Below are 16,079 nucleotides of genomic sequence, written 5' to 3'. Positions count from 1 at the left end.
ATGTGTCATACATTACAGCTGTCTGTAGAAATAGCTTTTAGTCTTTTGTTGCTAATTGAAAATAATCTGTTCTCACATCTTTCTGCATGCTGAGCCCTATGATGACATGTTCACAATATTCTGTGTTTGTAGATGCGTGGAGGGTTCCTTTGAAAGTATCTTCAGAAGTGCTAATGGTGGGTTTTATTCCATTGCCTTACTGTAACATTGGACATAAAGATCGTTCTTTGACTTCTGTCATCATACATTATCCATTTTTTTGCAGAGTATAAGAATTCCACTTAAGCCGAAGCAGAATGAACCCACAGTTCAGGCAAAGCGACCGAGGTATAGTATTAGCCTAAGAACCAGTTTCTCCTTCTACGATTACAAAGTTGTTGATTTTATATCTTGTGACCATTGAGAACTCCATTTACTTAACTTCAGGGATAAGATATCGCAAGGGTTTGGCAGACTTATAATTTTTTTTTTTTTTTTTCATGTTACGCTTTGTCTTAAGATCATTGCTTGCTAAGTTGCTAATTGGTACTCAGTCCAAAAGCCATTTTGTTGCTCTGACAATGGAAAGCTGGAGGTGCAGGACATACATGTGCCCTGATTACTCCTCGTCATATACACATTAGTTCCCTCCTCCATCATTGCTTTACCATTAATATGACGGCTCTGGGCATGTGCACACTATACAAATCATTGGGGGAATCTGATCTGATGGAGAGCGCATGTAGTTCTACGAAAGCATCACGGTTTTGAAGGATTACCTCCAGGACTTTTTTAAAAAAAAAATTTTTGTTCTTACTTTGTTGGTTTTTTCTTATTTTCTTTTTTTTCTTTTTCCAGAATTGAAGACCTTCCTCCTCCAACTAAAAAACTGTCACCTGATCAGACGCCGCATGTATTGTTCACTGGATTTGACCCAAATCAAGTACTGCAGTATGTGAAGGTAGGTCCACATCGCACCATTCTGCAATTATCACCATATGTATCCAATGGTTGCAGAGGGGGGTATTATAGGTGATTTCTCGTTCGCCTTATTGGGGGACACAGAGACCATGGGTGTATGCTGCTGCCACTAGGAGGCTGACACTATGCACAAAAAAAGGTTAGCTCCTCCTCCGCAGTGTACACCCCACCGACCGGCAGGAAGTTCCTCAGTTTAGCTTAGTGTCAGTAGGAGGTGGACACGGGTCTTTTATTAGACCCCTATCTACCTCGTCGTGCGTCGTTCCTTTACAGGTTTCGGAGGGATACGGAGTGAACAGTCACATCCGTACTCCCACAAAGAGACTATGAGTACGGCGTGTACTGCCACCCCGTATCCTCATAGGTCTCCGCGGCAGGACCAGGAGCCTCGCACAGGTGCGTGCCAGCTATACGGACGGTCCTTGCCCCCCCGCCTCCCACCATCTCGCCTACCAGAGCCTGACGGTTGGACGAGGCGTGGATTCCATAAAGACGACAGACAGCGTGGGATTCTCAGGTACCTTTATTGTGGCCCCCGGCCTGGGTGAGTATGCGGTCTAGCGGTCCCCCGGCGTTTTCATCCTAAGGCGGTCGCCAGGGGACCACGGTAGGGCCTGCGCGCCCGCTTCTCCCCACGGTCGCCGCATCCATGAAGGCCCCTGTTCTTTCGGGCCTTGTTCTGCGCCCCCCGTTTTTTCTTCATCCCGGCAGGGGTCGGGCTGTGGGAAGCAGGGACGCGGCCCCGTGTTGCGGAGCGTCTTCCGCGCCGACCCCCTGCTGACAGGCGGCCGGCGCTATTAATTTAGGCCCCGGCTTCATCTCGGGCCTACCGCTGCGTCGCGGCCACGCCCCCTGCCCCTTTCTTCTAAGCGGGCTTCTCTCCCGCCCGTCCTAGGCCTTCCCAGCCCCCTTGCCTCACACCAGCCTGCTTTTGGACAGCGGGCGGTGCTAAGGGGATCTCTGCGGCGAGCTCCACCCTTCTTCTCCCTCTGGCAGCGCGCCCTTTCCCTCGTGGTGGCCATCTTCTCAGCCTGCCAGCCGGACCTCATTCCCTGCCGGATTTCGGTCGCTGGGCCTTTTTTTCAGCCGGATTGGCCTGGCCTCATCCTGCAGCCAGATCAGAGAGCGTCGCCCTTGGGGACACCGGACCTTGAGTAGCTCTGCACCTGCAGACTGACACCCTTCTCTGCCTTCTGTCCCCCCAACCGGCTGGCACTGCCTCTCTCTTCACTATGTCCAACGCCAAGTCTGATCGTACCCGCTCTGCGTCCAGCCCGACGCCGCTCAGGAGCCATCCATAGCCCCAGGGGCGAGTGAGCTCCCCATGCCGGGTTGGGCCTCCTCTCAATCACAGTCAGTGGCAGACCTCATCAAAGTGTCTCAGTCCCTAGTAGCCGTTCTGGACAAGTTGCCCTTGGGAGCTTCGGCGGGACCCAGCACGTCTCAGGACGTCCCATCTGAGCCAGCCAGCGGCAGTCGCAAGAGGCCCAGGCAGGACCTCCAGGCGGAGTCCTCCCCTCGTCCTACCTCACCCCATAGTCCCCAGCAGTCTCCCTCTCGGGCCTCCTCCCCCGAGTCAGGCGAAGCGCTTTCGGAATCGGAAGGGGTCTTAGAGCTGGATTCGGACCAGGATGCGAACATGAAGGTTACGGTGCAAAACCTCATTGCCGCGATTCACCATACCTTTGACATCGCTGACGCCCCTGCAAAATTCTCAGATCAGGAGGTTTCGTCCAGACGGGCGGAAACACCATCCAGGGTGTTTCCCTTCCATTCTGAGTTTGGAAATATTTTTACAAAGGAGAGAGAAGATCCGACCAGACGCTTTCAAAGAGGAAAGCGTCTCGGCGTGCTGTACCCGTTTGCTAAAGAGCTCACGGACAACTGGGCCGCTTCTCCCTCGGTGGACCCTCCCGTGTCCAGACTTTCTAATAATACGGTCCTTCCGCTGTCAGGTGTGGCGTCGCTAAAAGATTCTAATGATAGGATCATAGAATCTCTAGCAAAATCTGCCTTCGAAGCGGCATCAGCAGCGGTATGTCCAGTCTTTGTTTCTTCTTGGGCAGCAAAGGCCATATCCACTTGGGCAGATGACCTTCGGCAGGGCATTCTGGATAAGGCACGACCAGAGCATTTGGCCGATCTCGCCAATCAGATTTCCCATGCGGGGGATTACCTGCTTTCTGCCTCCTTGGATGCCGCATCTTGCGCAGTTCAGGCGTCAAGTAACATCGTGGCAATCCGACGTACAATTTGGCTCAAGGCCTGGCAGGCGGACTTGTCCTCTAAAAAGTCTCTGACCAATCTGCCTTTTCAGGGAGTGCGTCTCTTCGGATCACATTTGGATCAGATTATTAAGGACGCTACCGGAGGTACGAGTTCTCTTCTCCCCTCCAAGCCTCGCAGACCTCCTCCAAGGCGTCAGTTTCGTCCCTTTCGGACTTTCCGCCGTTTCAATACAGCGGAAAACCCTTCCAACCAGCAAAGGCCACAGGCACGTCAGGAAAGAAAGAAGGTTTCCTTCAGGCCCACTCCGTCCTGGCGGTCCCACTCTTCCCAGGGAAGACCGTCCAGATCTAGATCTGGACGGTCTACGTCCGCATGACTACCATCGGTCTCCCGTGGGTCCCTTCCAATTGGGAGGTCGACTTCTCTTCTTCAGCGACGTCTGGCTCGCCTCAGTAGAGGACGCTTGGGTCAGAGATGTTGTATCAACAGGATACAAAATAGAGTTCATTTCTCTTCCACGGGATCGTTTCTTACACTCCCGTCCGCCGAGGGATCCGGCCTTGGTCCCGGGGTTTGGTTCGGCCATCGCCTCTCTTCTCAGTTCCGGGGTGATTGTGCCCGTTCCCGAATCGGAACGCTTCACAGGGTTTTATTCAAACCTGTTTGTGGTGCCGAAAAAGGACGGGACAGTTCGACCCATCTTGGATCTCAAGTTACTCAACAAGAGAGTTCGCCTTCGCCACTTCCGGATGGAGTCAGTTTGCTCGGTAATTGCTTCCATGGAGGAGCAGGAATTCATGGGTTCCATAGACATCCAAGATGCCTATCTACATGTGCCCATATTTCCCGGACATCAGAAGTTCCTGCGATTTGCGATTCTTCACGAACATTACCAGTTCGTCGTGCTTCCTTTCGGGCTCGCCACCGCTCCCAGAGTCTTCACGAAGATTATGGCGGCGTTGATGGCCTTGTTGAGGATCAGAGGTCTCATTCTTTTTCCGTACCTCGACGATATCCTGGTCAAGGCCCCCTCCTTTCAACAGGCCCGCCTAAGTGTGGCGATCGTTCTAGACACCCTGTCCAGTTTTGGGTGGATCGTCAACCGGGAAAAGTCCTGTCTGGTCCCTACTCAACTCCTTGTGTTTCTGGGCCTTCTGTTCGACACTCGTCGGTCAAGGGTATTTCTCCCACAAGACAAGATTCTTTCCCTGCAGCAGGGCGTGCGATCATTACAGATCACACGATTTCCATCCCTCAGGACAGCCATGAGGGTCCTGGGGAAGATGGTGGCGGCGATAGAGGCAGTTCCCTTTGCCCAATTTCACGCCAGGCCACTCCAGCAAGCCATTTTGTCCAGGTGGAACAGGTCGGCTCTGTCTCTGGATCGTCCGGTCCGCCTTTCCTGCCGGATCAGGCGGTCTCTCAACTGGTGGTTGACGTCTCCCCTCATTCTCTTGGGGCGGTCTTTTCTTCCCGTTCACTGGCAGTTTGTCACTACGGACGCCAGCCTCATCGGCTGGGGTGCAGTGTTCCGCAATCACACTGTTCAGGGTCGATGGTCGACTCAGGAATCAGCTCTGCAGATCAATGTCCTAGAGATACGGGCAATCCATCTAGCTCTCGTCCACTGGGAAAGGCGCCTCAAGGGCCTGCCTGTCAGGATTCAGACAGACAATGCCACAGCGGTGGCGTATATCAACCGCAAAGGGGGGACACGGAGTGTCTCAGCCCTGGCGGAAGTGTCCAGAATTCTTCAATGGGCAGAGACCTTTGTTCCAACGATTTCCGCGGTTCACATTCCCGGCGTGGACAACTGGGCCGCCGATTTCCTCAGCCGCGAGGGTCTCGCGGCAGGGGAATGGTCCCTACATCCGGAGGTGTTTCATCTGCTCTGCCGTCGGTGGGGAGCCCCGGATGTAGACGTCATGGCATCTCGCCTCAATAGGAAAGTCCCACAATTCGTGTCCAGGTCTCGGGACCCTCTGGCAGTGGGCGCCGATGCTCTGGCCGTCCCTTGGTCACAGTTCGTGCTCCCCTACCTGTTCCCTCCTCTGCCTCTTCTTCCCAAGTTGTTGAAGAAAATCAAAGCAGAGGGGATTCCAGTCATCCTCATCGCCCCGAATTGGCCCAGAAGGTCTTGATTCGCAGACATTGTCAACCTTCTCGCGGACGCCCCCTGGAAGCTTCCCGACGGGCAGATCTGCTGTCTCAAGGCCCGATTTGCCACCCCAATTCTCGGTCGCTCAATTTAACGGCGTGGCTGTTGAGACCGAGGTTTTGAGACGGGCAGGATTCTCTGATCAGGTAATTCATACCATGATCCGCGCCAGAAAGCCTTCTTCGAAGATCTATTACCGTACTTGGAAAGCCTATTTCTCCTGGTGTGAGGCCAATGACATCGCGCCCTTGGTTTTTTCGCTCCCTTCTATTCTGGCGTTTCTTCAGGCAGGGCTGGATGCGGGGCTTGCTCTCAGTTCCTTGAAGGGTCAAGTTTTGGCACTGTCCATTTTATTTCAGAAAACGCTGGCCTCCCGGCCCCAGGTCAAAACCTTCCTCCAGGGTGTGGCTCACACGGTTCCTCCGTACCGAGCTCCCGTGGAACCTTGGGATCTTAATTTGGTTCTGCAGGGTCCTCCTTTTGAACCTCTCAGGGACGTTTCCCTTTCCCTCCTTTCTTGGAAAGTGGAATTTCTGGTTGCCATTACCTCCATCCGGCGCGTGTCGGAATTAGCGGTACTTTCTTGCCGCTCTCCTTTTTTGGTCCTTCATCAGGACAAGGTGGTTCTGCGGCCTCCGCCCTCTTTTCTTCCGAAGGTGGTATCTTCGTTTCACCTCAATGAGGACATTGTTCTGCCATCCTTCTGCCCGAGCCCAGCTCACCCTCGGGAGCGGTCTTTGAACAAGCTGGACCTAGTCAGGGCATTGAGAGTCTATCTAGCCCGGACGACTTCCTTGCGGAAGTCAGACTCTCTGTTCATCACCCAGCCTCAAAGGCCACTATTGCGCGCTGGATCAGATCGGCAATTTTGGAGGCATACCGGGTCAAGCATCGAGTGGCCCCTCCAGGGATCAGAGCGCACTCTACCCGGGCGGTGGGTGCCTCCTGGGCGGTGCGCCACAGAGCTTCCGCGCTGCAGCTTTGCAAGGCTGCAACGTGGTCATCGGTTCACACCTTTGTGAAATTCTACAGGGTCCACACCTACGCTTCGGCGGACGCCAGCCTAGGTAGAAGGATTCTGCAGGCTGCGGTGGCGAGTCCACTGGCCTGATGGAAGTTTGTTTCCCACCCCAGGGACTGCTTTGGGACGTCCCATGGTCTCTGTGTCCCCCAATAAGGCGAACGAGAAAACAGGATTTTTCGGGTTGCTTACTGTAAAGTCTGTTTCTCGGAGCCTTCATTGGGGGACACAGCACCCTCCCATGTTCTACAACTCCTGTTCTTATGTTTGTCGGTTTGTTACAGTTGAGTTGTTTGTTCTGTTTTCAGTCTATTCTGTTACTTCTCCTACTGCTTTCTCACTAACTGAGGAACTTCCTGCCGGTCGGTGGGGTGTACACTGCGGAGGAGGAGCTAACCTTTTTTTGTGCATAGTGTCAGCCTCCTAGTGGCAGCAGCATACACCCATGGTCTCTGTGTCCCCCAATGAAGGCTCCGAGAAACAGATTTTACGGTAAGCAACCCAAAAAAATCCTGTTTTTTATATTAAGGCCCCCATATACTCTTACATGCGAACGGTCTGGATTCAGCAAGACCGGACCACCGGATGATGTGTATGGGGTCCCCCCTATCTCTCACTCTTATACATGATGTTGGGAGAGAAAAATAGGGGCTTGGAATTTCATTGACTGATTCGTTTCGGGAGATACTCTGCTGCGGGATGTGTCTGCCAGTGACTTTCTCTTCTGCGAGTGTTTGGGTGGCTGTGGTCTTGTGCGGCCAGCCTTGGAGATTCTTCCATTTAGTAGTTATGAATATGATGCGTTGAGATTTACAGATGTTAAGGCTTATGTAGTGATGCCAGAACCTTGGGTATTAACAATCATCTTTTAGACTTTGTGATTAGAGAAGCTCCTTAAATGATGAATGAATGTAGTGAATGTACTGGAGGGATTTTCATCCTACACATATCTTCTATGAGCCACCTCTTTCTTCCATTTTTCGGTTTCATGACTCCACAAAGAATATTTGCTGTAAAGTGTTTTCTGATCAGAAACCCAAGCTTGAAGGATGCTTTAATGTATTTCCTGCCCACATTTTCCTTTTTTTTTTTTTTTTCTTCAGAAACTGTATATTCTTGGTGGAGAAGTGGTAGACTCCGCACAGAAGTGCACCCACCTGATTGCCAGTAAGGTCACAAGAACTGTAAAATTTCTTACTGCTATCTCTGTGGCAAAGCATATTGTGACTCCAGAATGGCTCGACGAAAGCTTCAAATGCCAAAAATTTGTTGGTAAGTATAAAAGATTGTGTGAGCAACGTGGATGAGATGTGACAAGTCAGACTGGTCATTCAACTTTACCCTCACAATTGGCCGAGGTCGGCTTTCTTTCCAATGCCAGCCGTTAGTGCTGGAGTTTGCTGCTGATTGCACAGGTGCAGCAGTTGAGGACTGACATGCAGTTTTGGCTTTGAGCGGCCTTGACATTTCCCTGATAATGTCTTGTACATCATGATGTTAGGAGGTGAGAAATAGACCCAGTTTACTTCGATGTACGAGCAGATCCCTTTTAGGTTATAAGAATACGTTGCAACCAGAATAGATTGGACTCATATTTTTCTCCCCATACTTAATGAGAAACTTTCCATTTATATTGTATTTCATTTTGTTCACAAATTCTCGCTTTCTGTCTTTCCATTCATAGAGGAACAGAGTTACATCCTGCGAGATGCCGAAGCGGAAGTTCTCTTCTGCTTTAGTTTAGAAGAGTCTCTAAAAAGATCGCGAGTGGCCTCTCTGTTCAAGGTAGCGCATCACTGTATGTAATGTACTACACTCGTGACATGCGAGTCTATCGTTTTGCTCACATGTTTAATTTGCCTTTTTTAGGGTATTTTGCGATACTTTTGTTGTCAGACATGAAATCATTGTAAAGCCTCGTTCAGACATCCATGTTTCATGCGCTTGTTCTATGCATGAAGTTCATGGATAGGACACGTATCCATTACTGTATATAAAGATGTGAACATGTCCTTTTTCATAAGAAAAACAAAAGTGCGGCACAGCTCTGCATGTCTGCATATAACACTACAGAGACACTAACAATGGATTTATTACCTCTCTATTCTACCCTAGTACATTAAAATTCCTGATAATTAACCCCTCTACTTTACACCACCAGTGAAATTTTAATTTAGTAGGAAAAAATATTTTTCCTATTTTCTTCTATCTTAACCTGGTTGCATCTTAGGATCCGAAAAATACAGTAAATGTTTCACTTTTCACTTAGGGAAAGTATTTTTACATCACTCCCGGTATATGTCCAAGCCTGTCAACTATGAGGTCTATTGTGGAATGTGCCGGCGGGAAAATATTAACAAAACCCCCTTCTTTCCGAAAAATTATGGAGCATAAACAAAACAAAGTAAGTTGGATGTAGACTTCTGTTCATCTCTGATTTCTCGAATATAATTTAAAGGGATTATTCAAGTTGATTAAAGTGGGATTTCCAACTACAGAAAACTTTTTGAGATTTGCTAAACCGCTAAATATAATATATTGCAATTAGAGATAATGCAGGACCCGGTGTACCAGCCTCATCAGTAGTCTGCAATGTGCCTTTTACCTGTTGACACCATCTCTGGTAGTCCTATAGATAATGCTGGATATAGCTGATGACGGCACCATCTCTGGCAGTCCCATAGATAATGCTGGATCTAGCTGATGATGGCGCCATCTGTGGACGTCCCATAGATAATGCTAGGTATAGCTGATGGCGCCATCTCTGGCAGTCCTATAGATAATGCTGGATCTAGCTGATGACGGCGCCATCTCTGGCAGTCCTATAGATAATGCTGGATATAGCTGATGACAGCACCATCTCTGGCAGTTCTATAGATAATGCTGGATCTAGCTGATGACGGCGCCATCTCTAGCAGTCCCATAGATAATGCTGGATCTAGCTGATGACGGCGCCATCTCTGACAGTCCTATAGATAATGCCGGATCTAGCTGATGATGGCGCCATCTCTGGCAGTCCTATAGATAATGCTGGATCTAGCTGATGACGGCGCCATCTCTGGCAGTCCCATAGCGCCATCAGCTATATCTAGCATTATCTATGGGACTGCTAGAAATGGCGCCGTCATCAGCAAGATCCAGCATTATCTGTAGGACTGCCAGAGATAAATAGCGCCATCAGCTATATCTAGCATTATCTCTGGCAGTCCTATAGATAATGCTGGATCTTGCTGATGACTGCGCCATCTCTGGCAGTCCCATAGATAATGAGTTGAGCAGCGGTTCAAGCTCTGTTCAAGTGGGGGAGAGCATTTTGGATGTCTGTAGGGGGGAGTCTCAGCATTTGGACCCCATTGATCTAGAAGTTGATAACATCTTACCCCTTTTACGTCTCAGCATTTTGATGGTGTCAGTAAAATGGCATACTGTCTGGTGAGATCCGAGCTCTGAAGAAGACATATTAGGCTTTGTCTTATTCACGTATCCTTTCTCTTTTGTAGAGTTTGGCGGAGATCATTCTGATATCATGCGAAAATGACCTTCACCTCTGCAGAGAATATTTTGCTGGCAGTATAGGTGAGTCAGACATTTGGTGCCTGTATCTGCCGTTTGTCTGTATGCAATGTGGGTAACACTTTTTTTTCCCCCCTTCACAGATGTCCATAATGCAGAATTTGTGCTCACCGGCGTCCTCACACAGACATTGGATTATGAGTCATATCCTTTACGCTGCTGATCACTTGCGGATTGGGGGTTGTATTCACTTAGGCCTCTTTCACACTTCAGTTTTTTGCATCAGTTCGAGAGAGAGAGAGAGACTCTTTTGGCGGATCCTCAAAAAAAAACGGATGCAACGGACAGCAATCCGTCACAATCCGCCATTAATGCAAGTCAATGGGGAAAAAAAACGGATCCTCATAATGAGGATCCGTTTTTTTCAAAACCTGGCGGATTGTGTCTGATTGTAAAAAACTGAAGTGTGAAAGAGGCCTTAGTGGTCTATTATATGTCGTATATCCATGCAGAACTGATACAGACGACCTAGACTTGAATATTTCAGCTATTGCCGCCATGCTTCCTGTACTATCTGCCTTGGCACAGTGAGCATATAACTACCACGCCTGTTACTTGTCACATTGTCTTCATGGCTGTTGCTTCAATCGCTTCACTTATTTTGGGTTATACCATGTACTAGTGAATAGGTGACCATTAATATTTGCTAGAATTTTGTAACATTTCCTTACTGGGTGACATTAAACTTTCTGACTTAGAGGCGACCTGTCTGTCCTCTCTTGTGACAAGTCCTTTACTTGCTTTCCATGTTGAAATAGCATTTTTTTTTTTTTAACATCTGCATAATTGTACCTCCGTTATTGCTCATGGAAATGTGTGAATAAATTGATAACTAATTTTTGATTATGGTGAGTCAATTCAGTGCAGTATTTTTACCGCCACGGCAGGGAAGACGTATTTAAAATTGCCATACCCATCAATAGGGTGAGCTGTGTGTCTCCAACAACAGCGGCGCGCGTCGGGGCTTTTTATCAAGATAGATGCAGATTGATTTTTGAGACCGGTACCATGCATTCATGGCATATCCTGTGAGGATAAATGTACAAAAAGGGGAGCACCCCTTTAAAAGAGAATCTTGGCTACATCAAAAGTGGCCAGTGTATGCTTTTTATTTTATTATTTAATAATTTTTTTTAAAAAAAATCTTCCATACCGTTCTACAAATATGGGAGTTTATATTTTGTATGTCCAATATGCAAGTTTTTTTTCCCAAGATACTCACAAAATTGGCATATCGGGGACACTAAATAAAAAAGCCCATATCTGTGTAAATATATGGCGGATTTAAAAAGAAAAATACTTACAGGAGCAGCAGGTATAAAATAAAAGCAAAACCTGACCACTTCTTTGATCTGGTGACTGGTCCTCTCTAATTGTCTCTATGTAATAATACTTGCCCCCTGCAGTGTCTTCTGTAGCGGGCTTTTCTAGTTCTGATGGCAAAGTATGAAGTCTTTCTTTCTATATTCCGTGTTTCCTTAACCAGCACACATATAAATTCACATGAAAGCTTTTGAAAGCCGGAGGCATCAGTCACGTTGGAGCAGACGGTTTCTCAGCCGTTCTGGATATTACTGTATGTTGGGCAGGTTTCCTTGGTGAAAATACAGCTGTTTAGAGGGAAATAAAATGATGGCCATTTTGTCTTGGGATGTGTATTTTGTTAACGTTAACATAAATGATTATGTCTGTATCATATTGTGGCCCTCCAGATGTTGAATAATTTTTTTTTGTTGCTTTTTTTTATTTTTTTTTATGTAAATGTAAAATAATGAAGGTACTTTAAGTATTTTTGTGGAGAAAAAAGGGCTAAATGTTTATTAAATATTAGAAAGGAAATAAAACATTTTTGTATTTTATATTTCTAAATCCAGAGTCCATTTTTATATTGATATTTTCCAAGGTTTAAAATAAATTTTTACTTTGGTTGTATGTTTTTCCTGGTCTTATTTTTTTTTTCTTGTGAAAATTTGTTTTTTTTGTATACTGTTTTTTTTTTTTTTTTAATTAGAATTTTTTTTTTTTTTAATTAAATAGGCACAAGAGGGTGGTAGAAAATGAAAACTATTTAAATTTGCAGATTGAGACATTGGTACATGCAAGTAAGATTAGAAAAATACTATCAAGATTAAACTAGAGGGGAGAGAATTGGGGAGAACCTGTAAGACAATCACCCATCCATGTGTCGTGGTCTGATCTTGTGATGCATATACTGTATGTTTGAGGCTGTCAAGGTTGGGATAAGGGACGCACTGCTGGTCCATGCTCTGTCTGAGTACAGCATTAGGTGTAAGCTAATAAAAAATCTTCCAGGGTAAGATAACAGTGAAAATAAGCAATATATTTACTTTAAAGGGGTTTTCCATTATACTGAATTATGGTATACACTCAACTGCTCCCTCCGCATCATTTTATTTGGCCCCTAAATCAGGACACCGAAGGACCAAGTGTCCACTTTACCCATATGGAGAGCTAGTCCGAGCAGTGCAGAGGTGGGTGTCAGAGCTCAAAATGCATCCCCTGTGCTAGCGCACCCCCCCCCCCCTCTACTAAGTACTGGCTGCGTTCTACACGACACATCCAGTGCTTGACAGCACTGGCGCTATCTTGGAGTCTCAGCGAGCACAGCCAGCTCTTAGTAGAGGGGGTGGTGCCAGCACAAGGAGCAGATGCCATCTTTGTGAGGGAATGAGTGATCAGTCTGCTTGCACAAAAAGTATCTACAGTCAGTTAACACGTTTGTGTGGCTCCATGCTTGAATCCAAGCATATGCAGCCAGTACTTAGCATAGAGAGCAGTCCATTTTGGACTCTTGGGTCTGGCACAGCTTTCTATTAGCCCTACTACCTGGGGACTGCGCTCTTGGCCCTACTGCCCAGTCCGGGTTCATATGCCTACATGAACCCGTAAAATTACAAATTGCCCTTTGAAGGCAACCATAATGCTGATCTTGACTTCGATGAGAATGAGTTTGATACCCCTGGTATAAAGGGATTTAAAATGGTTAAGGAATCGTTAATGTTAAATTTAATTTATTTAGTCACTTGGCTGACCCCTTTGCATCGGATTTGTTTGGAAATCTAGCCACATTTTGGTAACATCCGCTTTCAGTAATCCAAATTAATGGTTCCGCTTACCGGTACTACTGCTAGAACAGGGGAAATGGCTACACCGCATCACACCACTACAGGCCTGAGATTTTGTGATAGAACAGCACTGTATCAGCACTGTATTATATGCTTAAGCCAGACCTGGGAGCCTTGATTGGTTGCTACAATTTTAGAAAACCTACAGTTGTCTTTTAAAAAAAAAAACAAAAAAAACAACTGGATCCTGATAACTTTAGTGCTGCTGCCCCTGATACTGAAGTCTGTAAAGTGCTGTGGAATTAATGGTGCTATGTAAGCGCGTAACAAATTAATACTACAGCGTGTTCTGTTTGCAGCATGGGTGAGCGCACAGTTGAGACTATCGGTGATGCCACTGGCCTAAAATGTCAACCAAGTAGAAACACGCCCCACAGAGTTTCCTGCTGGCCAGGAGCCTGGGGAGCGAGTACACTCCTGAAGAATGTCAAAACTCTTCAGCATTACACTTTCATTGGAAATAAGGGCTGAGTCCAAATCCTGAAAACAGCCCAGACACTTTTCTTTTTTTTTTTTGTCACAGTCTAGATTAGAGACCGTATGAATATACTGTAGTACAGTATTTTTTGTCTAGTTAACCCCGTCATGACCAAGCCTATTTTGACCTTAATGACCTGGCCATTTTTTGCAATTCTGACCAGTGTCTACCTTTATGAGGTAATAACTCTGGAACGCTTCAACAGATCCTAGCGATTCTGAGAGTTTCTTTGTGACATATTGGGCTTAATGTTAGTGGTAAATTTAGGTTGATAATTTTTGCGTTTATTTGTGATAAAATCGGAAATTTGGCTTAAATTTTGAAAATTTCACAATTTTCAAATTTTGAATTTTTTATTCTGTTAAACTAGAGAGTTATGTGACACAAAATAGTTAATAAATAACATTGCCCACATGTCTACTTTACATCAGCACAATTTTGGAAACAATTTTTTTTTTTTGTTAGAAAGTTATAAGGGTTAAAAGTTGACCAGCAACTTCTCATTTTCCAGGACGTCCACCTGACAGCACCATGGAGGACGTCCTCCTCCTCCTTACAGGGACAGGAAAAGCACACGAGAGGTTAAAAGGTCATGTCCCACCCCCTTTCCCTCAGTGTTTTTCCTGTCCCTGCACGGAGGGACACGAGAGACCGCGATAAATTTACCGGAGGGGCTTGGGATTGTGCGGCCAGTCCAATCCGTCCCCGTCGAGGTCCCGGGGCCGAAACTCCCCGAGGGGGAGTCCCTCTGCTCCAATGGCCAGGAGCAGGACGACGCTCCTGGAGGGAGCCGTTCCTCCCTGTGGGAGGCTCTCGGCTCCATGATACACCGCCACAGCAGGCGAAGGTCGGCTCCCCGCAGGCGGCTGGCCGAGCGGGCACCGAGAGACAGCGTGGTCGGCGCAGGAACGGGAGGCTGCCTTTCGGCTCCACCAGTCCGCCATAGCAGGCGGGGGTCGGCTCCCCGCGGGCACCGGCGGCAGGAGAACTGGCGCAGCCCGGGCAGGAAGTGGAAGGAGGTGGTCTATCGCGAGAGTTCGCGTCACATCCTGTGACGTCTCACGCCGGGTTTGAATTCCAGCGCGCGCCCCAGAAGCCCACATCGCTCTAGAAGCACAGATCGCGCAGGATGGAAGGAAACGCTCCGGCAGGTGGAGGGGTAAGTGCGCATGGCGCAGACCACCCTCCCCATACCCATTTCCGTAGCCCGGGACTGAGACGGTTACCCCATCTTGTATTAGGATAAGGGAACCCCAGCAGAATCCCCCTCTGGGGTGAAGGACCCGGCTAAAACCACCTCCAAGTCGGTCCGATGCCCTCTATGCAGGGTAAAGCTGCCAGACACCTATGCGGGCACTGTACCTCAAGGGTCATAGGCGAGGAACAGCCTTCCCTCCTTTCCGAGATGAGATCATTGATATGGGAGGAAGTCCAGGCCTCTAGAGCCAGCCTCGCACGGCGTCAGTCCCCCAGCCCAGGGCCAAGCCGCAAGCGCCCAAGGTGGGAAGCTGATCCACTTTTGGAAGCAAGCCCTAGCGAGGAGTCCGACTTCCGTGATTCAGATCAGGAGGAAGAAGGCGAGATCCCAGGGGTACAGGATCAGAGCAGGAAGTACCTGTTTAGACTGGAGGACACGGACGAGTTGGTCCAGGCAGTCAAAAATACTATGCAAATGGAGGTAATTCCTAAACCGCAGTCCAGACAGGACTTAATGTTTGGAGGACTGGTGGCTCGGAGACAGGTCGTGGTAAGTGAGCACATCAAGACGATGGTCCAGGAGGAGTGGAAACAGGCAGAACGTCGGTTGATACTCTCCCGAGACTTTAAGAATAGACTGCCTTTTGATCCCGAGGAAACACGGGCATGGGACGAAGTCCCTAAAATAGACGTTCCAGTAGCCAGGGTTACCAAGAAGACGGCCATCCCATTTGAGGACTCGTCAAGTCTCCGAGACTCTATGGATAGGAAGGCGGACGTCTTGTTAAAAAGAACATGGGAGACGTCGGCGGCTCTTATCAGGGCCAACATAGCAGCCACCTCGGTGGCCAGGTCTATGTTTTTGTGGATGGGGCAGTTGGAGGAGCGCCTAACCAACAAGACCCCGAGATCTTAGCATCGCTTCTCCTTATGAAATCGGCCACGGCGTTCCTGTCGGATACGTCGGCAGAGTCAGTGAGGTTTGCAGCCAGAAACAGCTCCCTATCTAATGCAGCCAGAAGAGTAGTCTGGCTTAAATCCTGGTCGGGAGATAACGCCTCTAAAGCAATGCTATGCACCATCCCCTTCTCGGGCCTGAGGGTATTCGGTCCAGCCCTAGATAACATTCTAGAGCTAGTGTCCGTTAAAAATAAAGGGTTCCCAGAGGAAAAACCCAAGCGGCACCAGTCCTTTCGGAGAGGCTACTTCTCTAGGAGACAGACTGACTTCAGGGGTCAAGCTAGGTCCAATAGGGGCTCATATAGGAGCTCCTACAGCCAAGGTGGGAGGAACAAGGGTTCCCTGTTCGCGTCAACT

At 48.1% G+C, this 16,079-nt stretch overlaps 1 protein-coding gene across 3 annotated transcripts in view; it reads left to right on the top strand.

The window, feature by feature from the left end:
* PAXIP1 (PAX interacting protein 1) overlaps window positions 1-11,800 on the top strand; it is a 59,431-nt gene extending 47,631 nt beyond the window's left edge. For 2 of the 3 annotated variants that reach the window (XM_073581575.1, XM_073581573.1), the window contains 9 exons: window positions 133-176; window positions 266-327; window positions 838-940; window positions 7,472-7,640; window positions 8,053-8,153; window positions 8,638-8,772; window positions 9,869-9,944; window positions 10,025-10,089; window positions 11,437-11,800. In XM_073581575.1, coding sequence (XP_073437676.1) covers window positions 133-176; window positions 266-327; window positions 838-940; window positions 7,472-7,640; window positions 8,053-8,153; window positions 8,638-8,772; window positions 9,869-9,944; window positions 10,025-10,089; window positions 11,437-11,448 — 767 coding nt within the window. In that variant the 3' untranslated portion in view covers window positions 11,449-11,800. Of the gene's footprint in view, window positions 1-132; window positions 177-265; window positions 328-837; window positions 941-7,471; window positions 7,641-8,052; window positions 8,154-8,637; window positions 8,773-9,868; window positions 9,945-10,024; window positions 10,782-11,436 lie in introns of those variants that run through there. The other variant, XM_073581574.1, reaches the window with a different exon arrangement.
* Window positions 11,801-16,079: the final 4,279 nt, after the last annotated feature.

The sequence above is a fragment of the Dendrobates tinctorius genome, unplaced genomic scaffold, assembly GCF_039654945.1.
Source record: "Dendrobates tinctorius isolate UK_male_01 unplaced genomic scaffold, ASM3965494v1 ptg000070l, whole genome shotgun sequence".
Classification (NCBI taxonomy): Eukaryota; Metazoa; Chordata; class Amphibia; order Anura; family Dendrobatidae; genus Dendrobates; species Dendrobates tinctorius.
The sequence above is the reverse complement of the archived record's forward strand: the minus strand, read 5'-3'. Positions and strand labels throughout refer to the sequence as shown.